Source organism: Bactrocera neohumeralis, chromosome 3 (assembly GCF_024586455.1).
Source record: "Bactrocera neohumeralis isolate Rockhampton chromosome 3, APGP_CSIRO_Bneo_wtdbg2-racon-allhic-juicebox.fasta_v2, whole genome shotgun sequence".
Classification (NCBI taxonomy): domain Eukaryota; kingdom Metazoa; phylum Arthropoda; class Insecta; order Diptera; family Tephritidae; genus Bactrocera; species Bactrocera neohumeralis.
The window spans coordinates 74,378,354-74,395,565 of NC_065920.1; the positions used below are offsets into that span (position 1 = coordinate 74,378,354).

Sequence of the window (17,212 nt, forward strand, 5' to 3'; positions counted from 1 at the left end):
TAAGCGCTCCAGATAACAGTTCCAGAGTTTGTATTTCGATAGCATTTGTATGTATTATTAATAGTTTTTAGATACATTTTTAGGTATATAGGTAATGCGGAAGTGTAGCGAAGCTTGATATATGTTGGAAATATTTTACTCTCTTACAAACATTTGTAAACATTAAAAATTCTCTCTCTGTAAACAATATAAATTTTGTAAATATACTTTTATTTGTGTAAGTAGACTAGTCTTAGCAATACATATACACCTTTTTTACAAACTATCTAAATAATGTGATCGATATATGGACTTAAAGACAGCTAACAATGCAAATGTATAATCTAAACTTCTTTAATATTATTTTAAATGTGTACTTATGTAATTATTATGTAATAAATGTGTATGTATTTGTAGTTGTAAGTAGCTGTGTGATACAGCTGAATCCGCGTTATCAGCGAAACATATGTAGACTTTACTAGGCATGAAAATATTTAGGTGAACTACTAATGTAAATGTATAAAGTAGTAATTACAAAATACGGAATGAATACAATAAAAATTTAAGTACATATAATTAATTAAAATAAACTTTTCAAATTTCATAGTTAAACTGTATACTCAATATTTAATAAACCGTACTCAAAATGCAAGTTTTTCAATTCTCAAAAAAAAAAAGGATTTTCAACGTTTTGAAAATATAAGAAACAATAACGACAGGTACTCAATTAACTAATGTAATCAAAGCTAAATAATTACAACAGCAATAACTTGTGTACTTTCAGAGTATGGCATATGGACCTAACATTGCTTTTACTCGATTAAAATGCTTTTTTGAAGCTGTGAAAGAGTTTTGAAACTAATTTGATTGCTTATTCAATTAAAAACTCAATGACAGCTGCGAGTTTGCTTAAGCGTCAGTGCTGCCTAATTGATTTCAAAAATTATGAAAGGCTTATACTGGTTTTAATGAAGTAAATAGCACTCAATTAAGGCGCTGATTATGCAATTAGCTAGTCCAGATGATCAAAATGAGGCAACAATGTCTTCTGTATGCATCAGCGCTGATCTATGAATCCAATATAATCCAATCAATATAATATTTTGCTTTTCCCAAACAATAATCTATTAAATTGAATTGCAATTAGCGCTTAATTTTGACTCCATTAAGCACATCAACCAATTACACGTGCCAAAACGTTCATAAAAATCACAAAAAATTTTGTAAAACATAATTTATAACTTACTAATTTAAATAATCTTTGTGTAGCTGAGGTAATCGAAGGTTAGCTGACCAGCTCATTCCAGCGAAAAACACACTAAAACACTTCAGCAAACACATATCCATCAAATTGTCAACCCAAATTATTGATTTATTTGCTTTTAGCATAAACTTTTGTGAATTTATTAACTAGTAGACGACAAACTGCAAGGCCAATGTCCATTTAAAGTTTATGATTAAATACAATTTATACAAATCACGCGTGAATGAGTTAATACTCATAGAGCGTTTAATTAATTGGCACGCAATTAAGTAATTATTAGAAAATTTTGCAATTACACAAAAATAATTCGACAAAGTTTTGTAAGTAGTAAAATAAGGTGTCATTAATAACCAACAACCAGTAGTTATACCATATACACATAAGAAACCACTAATTTTAGTAATGCAAATTTGTAAAGTAATTAATTACAGTATGTAGTAATTGAAGTGAGATGCGAACAAGAAAAATGTTTGAAATTACAATAATAAACTGAAAATTGTATATGTAAATATTGTACGTGTTCTTATTCTGGAAGATTTGGGGTCCTTAAGGTATTACACCTTCTTTACAAAACGATAATTTGCGTAATAAATCTGTAACTGTTATTCAGGCGTTCAACAGAAATAACATGACAGCTTGACAAGGGTCACGCGTGGTTCTATTAAAAAGAAAGGATATAAAAAAAAGTACCTTTACTTGGATCACCCGTAATTTTGTTTTCAACAACAACTGGGCGCTTAAACTGGCAACAACTGAACCGCTTAAATTGAATCTCCATAAATCCTAGCTAGACCGAACTGGTCTCTTTCACTAGGAAGTATGAAATCCCGGAGGCGCATCTACCACTAAATGGGGGAACGCCACTTTGGTCTGTTGACAGAGTTAATATTCCCGGGCTCATTCTAAATATGAAGCTCTTGTGAAAATCCAGAATAGAGGAAGGAGCGAGCAAGGCATCGGAGTCTGTAGTGAAGCAATTGGCAAAAGGTGGGGACCGCATTCTTAGCCTTGAGTTCGCTGAGTGTGCGCTTCAGACTAGTGAAGGAAGATGTCTAAACTCTTTATCTCGTGTATAGAGCTATTTTATGAGTTGATAGATTTTGGTGTTTCGCCACATTGGCTCTTTTAGTTTAGATAACTGCGAAGTGGGAATGCGTAGGAGCTCCGTTGGCTTCTTACGATTTACTACTGAACTTTTAGGCCTCAGATCAGCTCAGCAAACGTTGGTCAGAAGTTTAAGGACCTCTTCGCTCTTAGCAAGGTTTACCTTTGAATGGTTGCAGGAGTTCTGATTGGACACTTTTCCAACGGGATTCATGTATTAAGATTGAACATCACACTGGATGCCAAATGCATCAGCTGTTTGGTAGAATATGAGATGTAAACATCTCAACACTTCCTCCTTGAATGTCCCGCTTTTGCCAAATAAAGGCAAAACCCCTCGGGTCTCATATATTTAGACATCCAGGTGAAATAGCGAAAATAGAAATAATGCATCTCAGGGCCTTTGTGATAAGTTCAGGGCGCTTTGCCGATAGTTAATATCTAACTGCAAGAGTTTTTTGTCTGGCTTTACGAAGGACTGAACCAAACAGTTTAAGTGTGATCCCTTCGCCATGCCGAGGGATCAGCCATCTTCGTTAGTCAAGTTAATATGTGAAACGGGGATTTTAATAAAAACTTAGCTTTCTTTCTATCAGTACATTGCAAGACTAGTACTTCTTCAAAGATACTAAGCTTTTGCTTAGAAATCCAAATGAATTTACATGAATTTTTCAATTAAATCTCTTGCACCTGAAGCATTCTAAGAATTTATATAATTATCGAGTGTTGAAAACTCATCAAGCGCTTATTATCAGCAGTCCAGGCGACAACAACAATAACATTTCAGCAAAAGCAAGTTATTTCAGCGCTCAAAAGCAGAGATGCTGTGCACCTCAGTCAGTCAATCTGTTATTTTGTTTTCCGGTTTCATTCGCACAACTCACACATATTGCCACACAAATACATATAACTATATGGGTGCATGTGTATGTGTGTGGCGACACTGTGACATCTGCAGTTGAGCGCCCGCGTCAAAGCGGTCAACATAACAGTTTACTTCGCGGTTGCCCGTGACTTTAACGGCTACTTTTGTTGGTATTGCTATTATTATTGTTATTATCACTGTCGTTATTGTTGTTGTGACTGGTGTCGGACAGGTGAAAGTCTTCCCCGCCACTCGTGGTGGCTATTTAACGCTTCGGAATTTGCTTTTTTCTCCGCGTTGTTTTTGCTTTTTTTATTATTGTTGTTTTGTGTGTCGATGCCTATGTATATTTTGACTTCCATATTTCTGCTGCCTTTAAGCATCGTTTATGCGCATTTTTGTGTTTTACTTCTTTCCATGCTATATTATTTTCATAAATTTCAGCGTTCCATTGGTGGTCCCTTTCGCTGCTTTCTTTGTGGTTCTTGGTGGTCTGTGGTATGTTGCCTGTTTTCGTACAATTTTTGCTGACGTAATTAAGTGTAATTATATGTATGTATGTATGTGTGTATGTATAATAGAGTGATGCAAAAAAAAATTTTTTTTTTCGTTTGGTACTCGGAAAAATAGGTTCCTAGACACCTCTAAGAAAGCCTCTCCAAACATGAGTTTTTAATTGTAACGGGAAGGTCCTCCTACATACAGTTTTCTATTTTTTCTTATTATCAGATAGAAAAATGTATATCTTGCTTCCAACTACTTGAAAAAATATCTTATTATTTAGTTTTTGTAGGAAATTGAATGCTCTACAAAAAAGGTCTATTTTGATTTTTTCGTAAACCCAAACGTTTAAAAGATATTAACAGTTAAAGTTTGATTATTTTTGGGAAAATTTTTTATTTCTTATGAATTATATAACTCAATGAAAAAAAATTATTATGAATAATAATAATGTCTGGGAACCTATTTTTCCGAGTACCAAACGAAAAAAAAATTTTTTTTTTTGAATCACTCTAATACATATGTATATACATATATATATATTTAAGAGTCTCCGACGTTTCCTTTGTGTTATAAACTTCGCGGTTAACTCTAAATAGCCTATTCTGGGTGATAATAATGTGACCCTTTATTTAAAAAAAATCGCTTTACCAAGTGGACTAATCAGTAAGCACACGTCTTAGATAATATAACACGATGAATATCGAATTTGAGTGATATATATAATATACATATATACAGTCATAAAGTCTACATGTGTTCAGAGGTGCAGTTTTCGGCATAGCGGCACGTACAAAGATAAAATTATGCTTAATTTTTAACTGATCAGTTATGAATGCAGTAAAAAGATATAGAAGAAAGAATTTTTTTTTAAATAATGCTTGATATTGTAGCTAAAGACATGCAGTTTTAAGCAGAGGTCAGCAGTGATCACGAAATGCACTTATAATAGAGTATATGTAAGTTTAACGGTATATATCTGCCAATTAAAATTGTGCCTGAAAACTAATCAGACAGTTATCTACACGTAATTTCAAGCTTATTTCTTATTGAAAGCTGATATTAAAAGTTTTGAAATAGACACTTCATAAACGGAGTCGAAGAAAGACGCCAAAATTTGCTGATGCAGCAAAAAGTTAAAGAAATTGCAGAAATTAGTTTGCAATTCAGTCGGACACACAAATACATACATACATATATATGAATGTACTATATATAACAAGCGCATGTTGAAATAAATCAAAGCAATGAGTTGCAATTTGCTGCGCTTTTGAAAATTTGTATGAAATCAAAGTATTTTTATCGCACTTTAATTTAAATAAGCTCATTAGTCAATATAATAAATATTTTTTTTCGCATTTCTTTCGCGCTGCTTTTCTTTTCGAACTCATCTGCTTTTACCGTGTGGCACTGTGTCATTGAAAGCCGCAAATAAATTGTGACGACCTTGAAACTATTCGCGCATAATGCTGGCCGCTGAATTGACTGCCTCTTCAGCTAAGTACTACTAGTCTGTATGAGCGTATGTATGTACACATAATTGTCTTTTTACACCCAATTTCAATTGCTAAGTGTCTTCAGCGCTATTTTTATTTTTTTGCTTTGGACTTTATTTAAATATTTACTACATAAAATTTTACACTCGTGGGAGGATTTTTAATTAAACGCATTGTAGTGCTTTTTCTGTTGTTTTTGTTGTGTCAGGTAGTTAAAATAACACCTAGTGATATATATGTGAGTACGTATGCATATTTGGACATTTTTTTCATTCCATTAAACGTGGGAATCTTTTCATCTGTCTCATGCAGAACTCTTACCTTCTTTTTAGCGATTCTTAAAGCTTGCCATATTAATGTCAAATAAGTGTTAGTGAACGGAATGCTGATTGTAATCAAATTTTATATTTAGTATGACACTAAAATCTTAAATACTTTGACCTCACTAAAAATAATTAAAGCAGTTTATTTTCGGTTTCGGCTCGCTTCATAAGAATTTCTGTAATATTAAAGAAAATAACTGTGGACAATTTGCCTACTCTGACGAAATATAACCTCCAAAATAGTGAGATATTTACAAAATATGTATTTATTTGTTACCTCAGACTAATAAATAGAGTATCCCAAAATTATACTATCAGATAAAATTTGGCCCGATTTTGATTTTAGTCTATTTAAACTGGGTTTCCTCTGGTAAAAAATAGCTTTCAATTTCTTTCCCATATAAAAAATGAAATATTTTACTAGAATACACTATTAACAAAGAAATCCTGAAACTAAGAAAAAAAATATTTTGAACTCGGCAATTGCGACGCCATTCCCAGTGACCCCTCGGAAAAAAGATTCGCTCGCATTGGCAGAATAACTCCTTACAGGATCATCTAAAGTAAAAAAATATGTTTTTTGGTTTAAACTATAAATAAGAACTTGGATGAAGAAAAAAAACAGTGAAAATTAGATTTTTGGAAGACATTTTAACAAAAGAATTAAAATTTAGCGAAATTTTTTCTCCAAATAAGTGTAAGCAAAAAAAAAATTCTTCGTCCATGTCTTTAAGAATTGTATCTCAAAGACATGTGTAAAATTTAATGAAGTTTATGAATTTCGCGAAGATCGATAGACTAGTTCTCGAGAAATCTTACCAACCGACTTCAAAAACACAGTTTCGAAAAAAACTAATGTAACCCCTTAAGCTTCCTCTACAGGTTTTTCAGCCTTTTTCAACGAACGAGTATAACTTGATCGAAGACATTCTGTCCATCCTTCATGACAAGTTGTTTACCACGCAGAATTGCTTTAGTTATGAAAAACACTGACTATTTAAGTTTTTTTTTTCATGATTCAAAATCATTACACTTTTGCAAAGGAACATCGGGAAGTTTTCGGAATGCACCTTGTACAATACACTGGTTAAGAAAGCATATAAAGGGGTTTTCAGTAGGGACGCTACAAAAGTAGACCGATAGGAACAACAAAAGACGCCATATTTTTCCCGCTCTTTTGACATTTCCAGATATACCATTCAACAGCGGATCGAAACTATTAAAATTTACTACCTAAATTCGGAGTCAGTGGCCTTAACTTTAAGAGCGCTACGTTCGATTCATAGTGGTCATAAAAGTGGAAAAATTTGAATCCACAGACACAGTATAAAATGTTGCCACGCCAGTGAGAAAAAGAAATGCCCGTAGTGTCGAGAATATTGCTGCTACTAGGGTACCAATTGAGGAAAACCAATATCAGTCTTTCATAAGTCGTTCTCAAGGGTTGGGCGGTGCGACGTCGTTTGCGTAAAGATCTTGGTCTACATCCTTTCAAGATCAAATTGGCGCCAGAGCTAAAGCCGCGTTGGGGTGGATTATAGGCGGCACGTTACTGTGTTTGGGAATCGCCACCGCTCACTGATAACCGAATATTTTTGAACCGAATTGGATGACATGAACTTGGACAATATGTGGTTCCAAAAGGACGGTGCCACAAGCCATACAGCGAATGTCACAATCGATTTATTAAAAACTAAGTTTGGTGAAAGTGTTATTTCACGAAGAGGCTCAGTCAATTGGCCGCCTCGGTCATGGAGGATTTGATCCCGCGTACGAATATCGAAAGTGAAATTTCAGCAGTATCGGCCGATTTATGCTTGAAAACCGCCAAAAATTGTTTTCAGCATCTGGACTTCTGCAAGCGTGCCCGTTGCGGTCAAGCAAAAGAAATCCAGTTCCATACATAATGACATCGAATGTACTTTCACAGGAATAAAGAATTTCATTGATATTCTAAACCGTTTTTGTTATATTTCAAAAAAAAAAACTTTTGTAGCGCTCTTATTGAAAACCCCGTTAGTATATTGTTCATAATTGTGGGGAATAACATTACCTTAGGTTTCAAAAATTGCAGAAATAACCGTGTTTTTGAAAAGAACAAGTAACTTAAAGATAATTTGCTTTAAAAAAGATTTTCCCTGCGTGATATAAGTGTCCAGCGGGTGTGAAAACTGTCTTATACTATGCGCCTCAGTTTACTGTTATACAAAAACCAAATCCGCTACAATATTACGACTGAAATTAAGCTCAGATATAAGGTTTAACACACTTCCACGTGTTGTAAGCAGACTTTTGGGGCGCTTCATTACATCACTGCACTAACTGAATAACTCCAGATTAATAGCTGGCTATAGGGCGGCAATTAATAACTGTGAGTTTTATGCCACAAAAACTATTCGTCAAGAGCAAGTGTAGACAAAAAACTAATCTATAAGTGTGCAATGTTGCACCGATGGGCGAGCTAGACAATACCAAGGTATTTATCAACTGTCGGACCACACCTTGGTGAGACAGTGCGGCACAAAAAGATTTGTTATTACAATGCCACAATTGGTAAAAAAGATAAATAAAGAGTGAAATGAAGGTAAAATAAGAAGAAATAAAATAAGTATTAATTTCGAAAATTAAAAAAATATTTATTTTTATAAATGTGAAGTAATATTATGAGTACCAAATTAAAATGAAAAAATTAAAAGAAAAAATGTTAATAAATTTAAAAAAATAAAAAATCTTAATTAAAAGAAAATAAATTTAAAACATATAAAAATATTACAGTGAAATTAAAAAGCATAAATAAAATTTTCTAAAAATAAAAAATGAAATTAAAAATAATTGAAGTGAAGAATTAAAGTAAACAACTAAATAAAATGTAAAAAAGTAATATATAAATACTAAAGTTAATTAAATTAAAAAAAAAAAATTAAGTAAAAATAATTAAAGGAGAATTTAAAATGAAATAGAAAAGTTAATTACAAAAATATCTTTCTAAAAAAAATTTTATTAATAAAAATTAAATAAACTTAAAAATTTGTTAAAAATTCAATAATTATTATTTTTTTTTTTTTAATTAAACAAAAATACCAAGATGAAGATTTCAATAACAAATAAATACCCAAAAAAAAAGACAAAAACATCATCACCACCAACCGACACGTGGTTTATGCAGCGTGTGTAATGTAAGCCACTCCAAAGTGTTTTCACATTGCAGCACGTTGCATTGTAATGTTTACACCAGAAATTAATTAAAATCAAGATTAACGCCGCGAAAATGAAGCAATCTTAAGCTGCGAAAAGCAATGTGATGAAATAGTAAAATAAATACTGGTTAAATACAAATAAATGCAGGAAAGACACAAGAGGTCGAAATCCAAAGCCAAACGGAACAGAGAAGTGCACGAGCATTTCCAGCGTTTTGCGGTCGCGCTGTAATAAAGGTCACGCGGCAAGTGTGTAAATGCGATTTTCTCATAAACAACAACAACAACTATTGCAACGCTCGTTAACTTGAGACACATTGTATGCAGCAAGACGCTTATGAGCGTGCCTCCGGCTGTTTAAGCGCAAACAGCGGCGTGCCAACGCTTGGCATTGAAAACGGCATGCTCCGAAAAATTTCCCAAAATACACCGTTGACAATAGTTAAAAGAGTTTCAATTAAATTTTTAAGTTTTTCAATTTCATTTTTTTTTTAATGTTTTTTTTTTTTGTGTGAAAAATGTTTGTGGCGCTCGGCAGGTGAGCTCACCTAATTGCCTCAGATTAGCACATTTTCCACAGCACTCCACTTTTTGTCCCCCTTGCTTTAATGTTTTGTCTTTATTTGTGTGTGTTTGATTTAATTTATTATATTTTAACGCCTCCTTAAGCGTGTTTGTTCAAATGCAAACGTTGTAATTGCCGGGTGAATAATTGCTTACGTCCAACTGACGGCAGATGACTATTGGTTTGACCTTGAAACAGTTAACAGCGCATAAGACGCGAAAGAAAAAATGCCATGCTGCGGTTGCAGGGGAAAAAAATAATAAAATTTCAAACACTTTGGTCATGTGATGTTGTCGATTTAATTATTTTCCTCAAATGGTGTAATTATGTGCATCGAGATCGAATGATTTTAGTATTAAGAGGTGCTGTTATTTCGGCCGGTTGTGTTATCTTTTATAGTATCTAAATCAATACAGTTTAATTTATTTTTAATGATTATTGGATTTTTTTTTTTGCAAGCGTCGTGGTTTTTATTTGCTGATGACATCTAAAGTAATGAGTTTAGCACCTCCACTGTTAGTTCGGATCTGAGGTATCACTCCTTCCATTGAACTCAATTTCCAGTAACATGAGACAGCAAATTTTTTAAGTTGTTGAAGAGCTCATAATATTCGGTTTCCAAAAGCGGAACTTATTCAAAGCATAAGTCCTTGAGCTATAGTGATTCAGATCCGAAGATCATATTAAAGTGTATCATGTCCACTTCTTATAATAGTTCTATGCCTTGATAGCGGATTCTCTAGTAGCATTCGAACACGAATGTATTTATATTGGCAAATTTTCTATATCAGAATTCCATCTAAAGCACTACTGTACCTATTGTACCTAGCGCAATATGATTCATATGGAGAGATTTTAGTATGCGATTGTAGCGGTCATTGATCGCTGTTTCAATTGTCGAAAGGTAAACCTTGGGATTTACGTCGCGAGGATTAACTTCGGAATCTAACAACATCTGAGAGTACCTATCGCTGTCAGTGTTATAGATTGGCATATGTGGGTTGAAAATTTTTAAGAACTGTGCGTGGTTCCGACCCTCATAGGTGTAATTTATATATCTCCCAAATCACTTGAGCTATATGAACCAAGTTCCTTTAGGACAAGTAATTTCAACACCTTCTATGCTATTGTTAAAATAGTTACAATCGGATAATAAGCTCATATAACGATTTTCTCAAAAAGTACTTAAAATGTGATGACTCACTAACTAAACATTCAATTTAATAAAATATGAGAATGGGCGTGGCACCTCCCACTTTTAGGTGAAAACGTCTATATCATGAACTTATAGACCAATTTCCACCAATTTCGGTGTACAAGATTATTTTGACATTGATATGATGTATTGTGAAGTGTTGTTCGACAATAATTACAACAACCACGCTTACTTTTCAATTTTAGATTCTATCTGTCTTTCACTTGCTAACAAACAAATAAGCACCAATGAAAATATCTTCTCTTTGGCGCATCATATCTTAAATCTATAAATTTTCGAAATCGGAATATAATTTTTGATCTTAGTGCCTGTAATTGATATTTTACTTAAATTAAAGGTAAATATTTGATACTACCGTGATTAAATTGAAAAGTGAATTTTGTCCATTTCATTTCCTTCAAAGTAATCCCCTCCAGCTGAAATACACTTATGATAACGAATTTTCCAGTCATCATAGCAATTGGAAAAATTCTCCCTCGTGATATCCTTCGAGCCTTCTTTTATATCCTAAATTGAGTCAAAACGGTGTCCTCGAAGTGATCATGTAAAATTTGGAGCATTCACTTTTAGAGACTCACAAAACGACGCAAATCTCAAATACTAATGAATATTTTAACGTGAAATTTAGCATAGATGTCATTAACAGTACTACCAACTTACAGAAAACATTTACTGATTCGAAAAACACGCAAAGTATAAATTAAAAATTCACCTTTCAATTTGATCGCAGTATTATTGAAATTCAGAGAAATTTTGTTCTTGATAGTAAAGTGCCCTTGTGGCAGAAAGGGATATAATCGGGTCATAATTTCCTCTAGCTTGATTTTAAAATTTCATGTGTGGGTTATCCTAATGAAACTAAGAAAGTAAATCCATCTATTAACAGTGTATCCTTGTGTTTAAAATTGATAAAATTAGTTGAATACTTCCCCTAGGCCCAATGTACCTAATGTAGGGATTCTGGAACCTTTTTGTCTTATAGGCATATTTTTTGGTGTGAGGTATCCTATTGAGGTAGCCTCTTTTTCTGTTAATGTGTGATGTAGTAAGTCGTGATGTCAAAAATGTATAAAATTGAATCAATACCAAACGTAGCTCAATTAAGTGCATTGACTTTTGATCACCAAAGTCTCCACTAGCGATTCTTTAACACTCACAATTCACTTTAACTGGAGGAAGTCTTCATTCATCATGCTTCAAAGAGTATTGGCACAAAAACAGGAGAGTAATGTTAAGTAATTGTTCGATAAACATACTTTTCGTTAAGTAATACCAAGGTTTCTTTTTATTTGAGATTTATCTGAAAAGAGAATAGAGAAAATTTTAAAAATTTCGATGAAACTTCTATAAAGCTTGTCGGTTTTTGTTGAGATGAATTAAAAATATTTCCTCAGTTTTTAGTAATATAAAATAATTTTTACCCTTTTTGCATGAAGTTTGCGGTTCAGTTTTCTAACGTTACGAAATAAATCTTATCTAATATCGAATTCAAGGAAACAAGTATTTATCCAAAAACATTAGGGTATTGATACACAAAGACACATTGGTAATATTCGGAGAAGTATCAGTCAAGTCTTATGAGTCTCAACAATACATTTTAGCACCGATTTTTTATAGTTTTAGCTTCGCCCAAATTCTTAAATGCTTTCCAGTATTCTCAAAAGTAAGTAGACAAGTTTCTTTTTGTCTTTTTCAGTAACTACGCTATTATTGTATCCTCAAACCTATGGAAGATAATATATACATATATGTAGGCGTTAACTAAGAAGCTTTAAAAATCAGGTGTCAGAGATTCAGTGTAGACACACCCTAATTATTAGTATATATAATAGAATCAGAACATAATCATAACTGAGGCAAACGTTGCGCCTATTACAGTATTTGTGATTGCAGTCAGACCAATAATATCTAATGAGCTGAAAGTTATATATGTATATACCTATTTTTAACAGTTAAAAACTTCTCTTTCTTTCGATGAAGAAATTGACGAAATAATGTTCGTAGTCAAAGAGCACACCTGAAAGGCTACAATTTATAAGTTCGTAAAATGTCACATTTTATAATAGATACTTTGATAGGCTTTATATTTAAAAATAACATACTAAACAACTTACTATACTAATCGATATCTGAAATAGTTTGAAAGGTACGGACTTCTAAATTGTAGTCTTTCAGTTCAATCAACTGCATCTGTTTTTCTTGAAATGCATTTTTTTTTTTTCAAATTTTGTTCAGTGATTACTCGAAGGTATCCGATCACTAATTCTTCTTATCAGTTTCTTGAAATGATCAAAAATCAAATTTTGGAAAAAAATTGTTTAAAATTCAACTTTTTCAGAATGCCAGTTTTTTGTCAATTTTCGATTTTTTTCACCGTTGTTGATCTCCTTTTTATTACCTACAACTTTTATATAAAACTGCTTTCTATAGGATTCGCAGTACTGTTGAAAACTGAGATAAATCATTTTCAACTTTTAAAAATTCAACAGTTTTCCTGATCGCCTTACGTCAGATCGCCAGTAAATTATGTTTCCTGTCAAACACTATATACTCTTGTTAGCCATTCCTTAAAGGCAATACCGCGCCAACAATAATATATAAAATGTATCTACTTTTCGTACAAATTATAATTGAGAATTTTTACATGGTCATAGTGTTGTCTAGAAACCCTTTAAGCTTGCTATTATCTTATAATAGACTAATATTTAAACCTCATATAACTCATTTGGGAGAATCGGATTCTCTTGGTCTACCATTTATGGTTTTTAAGTCGCAAATCTATCATCTTGTAGTACCTCAAACTACATCCGGCTCTCATCTATGAGTAAAAGTTGTTATAAAACCATGCAACATGTTGCCGCAACATGCATTAACGCTAGCAACACTTCAGCGTGAAATGCATTTCCTGCAAACTCCAAGCAGAAGCAACGCCACGCAACAGCACATTCTCAGCAACAAGTAATGGCAGCAAACAAAAACGAAAGTACAAAAAGTAGAAAGAGGAAAATAAAAGAAACGACGCGAAAAAAGGCCCACGCGCGCACGCCACTTTCTCTCTCTTCTGGCCAATGCCGGCGGCAAAAGCAAAAGCGAAATGGCAAAAATCGTTTTTAAATTCTGCCAAGCACACACACATACGCACGCATAACGCTTCCGACAGCTTATTCGCAATTCTACAGGCTTTTTTGAGGTTTTTTCCCACGCGCACTGGCCGTACAGGCGCCTGACTGCAGGCGGTCGCAAAAACAACAGCAATAACAGTAGAAACCAGAAAGCGTATGGTAAGCGATGATGCAGCAACAACGCAACAGCTGGCGGTGGTGGTGGCAGTGCTAGTGAGTTGAGTTGTTGTTGTAGTTGATTTTATATTTGTTGTTGTTTTTATAGTTGTTGTTGTTTTATAGTTGTTTTTGAAGCTGTTGCAGTGAAGTGCTTTGCTGCTCATCATCATCATTAGCGTGCTGCAGCTGCGGCTTGAGTCGCGTCCATTCAAGCCGCCGCTTGAAGCCGCAAGAGCCATGCTTGACCGCGCGCCCGGCCGTTGCTTGTGGTTTACGCTTGCAGCTCAGCGCTTTTGCATCCAGCTGTTACAGCGCTTGTATCTTTGGCTGCCGTGGCTACTGATGAGCAGCCTCTGTTGCGAGCAACAACACCAACAACACTCGCATCAACACAGCGCGCGGCAGCGCCTTTGCCGTGCCACCAGTGGCGCCACCAACACCTGTGTGCTTAGCGGGCGCACGCTTGCATTTCAGTCGCTTTCAAACTACAGACGTGTGCGCGCACGCTTCCATCACTCACGCCTCCGATACCGATACGTTAAACAACCAACCAAAAGAAGCCGATATCTGCTGCTTGCAAGCAACAAAACACTCGGCAGCACCAACAACTCCAACAAGCCGTCGTCTGAGCAACAGCAGCCGCACGGAGCAAACAACGAACGAACGTGCGAGCCAACAGCCAACAAGCAACGAACCCATTGTCGGCGCTAGCAACAGCAACAACAACAGCTGGTGGCAACCAGCAACCAGCAGCGACAGCGCAGCGCAACAAGCGTCTTTGACTTAAAATTGTTACCAATTGTGAATGTGAATTTCAGTTGAGCGTCGAACTTTTACCAGTCCAGTTGACTATAGCCTACTTCGTCTGCGTCTGTGTGTCTAAGGTGGCTAGTGGTTAGTCGCAAGCAGCAGCAGTGCATATTCCGTAAATACCAGCGAGTGTACGCGCAGTGCTGGCAGTCAGTGTCTTCGTAACAGTCGAGCGTAAGCGTGCGTACCAAGCGGTTTCGCAGTGATATTTACGTCTCTATTACAATAACAGCAACAGCAACTATAAAAATTTACGATTTGTGCAAGCCAACGACATTTTCGAAGCAGTAAATTCGCTGCGTACGCAAACTGAATATAAATTTTCCACAAAAAAAGCAATAAAAAATATTTTACAAATTTATTCTTGAAAAATAAACAAAAATTTTTGACGAGAAATTTTCATAAATTGCCGAAAACATTTGCGTTGCAACGGAAAATTGCATGCAAGCAAGTACCGTTAGCTTTATGTGCGCGTGTTTGTAAGAAAATTTTACAAAAAAAACAAAAACAAAAGCAAATAAATTATATTCTTGACAAAAATAGTAGCAAAATAAATCGCCAGCCGTCACTCACAACGCATTCGTTTAATTGCAACAACAAACTAAAATTCCAATTGGAATTGTTCAGCGCATTATTTGCTCCGCTTCCGCTGCTTCCGATTACCCCCTCAACTCCTAGTTTTGTGTGTTTTTGTATGTGCTTCTTTCGTGCAACATGAGATTGTTATTGTGCAATTTGTTGTTTTTGCTATTGGGCGCATGCTGCCTGCTGCTCACAGGAATCGCCGCCCAAGGATTTAATCCCAGTCGTGCTGTAAATGAAGTGGTAAGTGAAATGCAATCAAACGAAATGAATTCGTCTTAAATGAAAATAGAAATTTTATAACAGCACACACACAAATACACCCACACCTGCAAGTGTTCAGTGTTAAATATATAAGAATGTTCGCATATTTGTCAGCGCATAGCAGATGCTTCATTTTTAGAAGTACACAAATTGCCAGGAGCTTTTCACTTTAATGCATTTTCTTTGTAAAAATTCTAATTGGAATATTCTAAAAATGTTTGTTTTATTAAAAAGGTGAAATTGTGAATACAATAACGCTAAAGAGAGAAATTTGAAAGATAAATATAAATTAGGTAGAAAAGAAAATATTTTTAAAATTGTGCAGAATACATCCATAATGATGTGAGAAAATTTAAAATTAAACCAAAATAAGTTCAAAAATAAAATATTTTGAAATTTTGTTAAATATTTAAAATTTGTAAAAGTTTGATAATTTGTGAAATTTTGAAAATTTTTTTGTCTAAATTACTCCTTGGAAAGACTTGAAATTCGGTTTAATGCTATAACAAAATTTTATTTATTTATTTTTTTATGAATTTAATATTCTTAAATATGGCCTATAAATATCAAATATTGGACATGTTAATATACAAATCTCATTGAAACAATTTTTTTAAAAGTTCATAATAATTTTTACGGAAATACACTACATAAATGTCAACAATTTGTTCAGATAATGAAGGGAGAAAATTTTAAATAAAATAAAAATTTGTTCGAAAATAGAATTTTTTTAAAATTATACAAAATTTTTGAAATTTTGCAAAATTGTAAAATTTTGATAATTTGAAAAATTTTCTAATATTTTTAAAATCTTAATCAGTCTTTTGAGTTTTATACACTATCAAAATATTTTTTTATGAATTTAGTTTTATTTTAGTATTATTTAAAATATATCAAAACTTACTCTCAAATATCAATATATCTTATTGAAAGAATATTTTAGAAAAATTTAACATATTTTGTAATAGAAATAAAATAAAATATTTTTTTCTACCATACATATATTGTTAATAATTTTTTTATTGGTTTTCAAAAAGATCATTTTTATAAAAATAGGTGCAATATTAGATAATTTTTTTTGTAGAAAATTAATTCCAGTGAATAGATAAAAGAAAAAATAAAATAAAATATCCTTGCCATAATAAATACCTATGGTTGCCTTAGGTTTATTATACCTAGGCAACCCAGTGTTTAGCTAAAGATCAACAATAATAATAATAAATGATACAGAGTAAAGAGATTCGGAAACAGATGAAAATGAAATTATAAGATTGATAAAGCCAAAATTTAAAAGCAAACACGATTACTTTGTTTTGATGAGATACAATCTTAAAATACGAAAAAGATCCCTATATCTGGTATAAAAAGATATTGATTCTGATTTTGATCGGTTAGTTTCTATGTCAGCTATAACTAAAGTGGTACGATCTGAAAAATATATATTCGGTGATAGTAGACTAATTTTTTATACTAATATGTGCCAAATTTCATGAGGATATTTTGTGAAATCAAAAAGTTTTTAATACAAGCACTCGGTTTTCAATGCTATAGTGCCTTGATCTGAAAATTTTCTCCGATAATTGCAACGTTGTCTATGCTGTCAAGATATTGTGTCAAATAAAAAAGTTTTCTATGCAAGGACTTGATTTTGATCAATGAGTTTGTATGACAGCTATAGTAGAGCGATTAAAGCGATTTGTTCAGAGTTTGTAGATTTCTTTTGCGTCACAATCTATGCCAAATTTCACGAGAATATCTCGTCAAG

General features: G+C 33.4%; 1 protein-coding gene across 1 annotated transcript in view; it reads left to right on the forward strand.

The window, feature by feature from the left end:
- The first annotated feature begins 14,284 nt into the window (after positions 1-14,284).
- The window catches only part of LOC126752835 (mucin-5AC), a 60,236-nt gene continuing 57,308 nt past the window's right edge, over positions 14,285-17,212 (forward strand). The window contains exon 1 of the mRNA XM_050463829.1: positions 14,285-15,426. Coding sequence (XP_050319786.1) covers positions 15,316-15,426 — 111 coding nt within the window. The 5' untranslated portion in view covers positions 14,285-15,315. The remainder of the gene's footprint in view (positions 15,427-17,212) is intronic.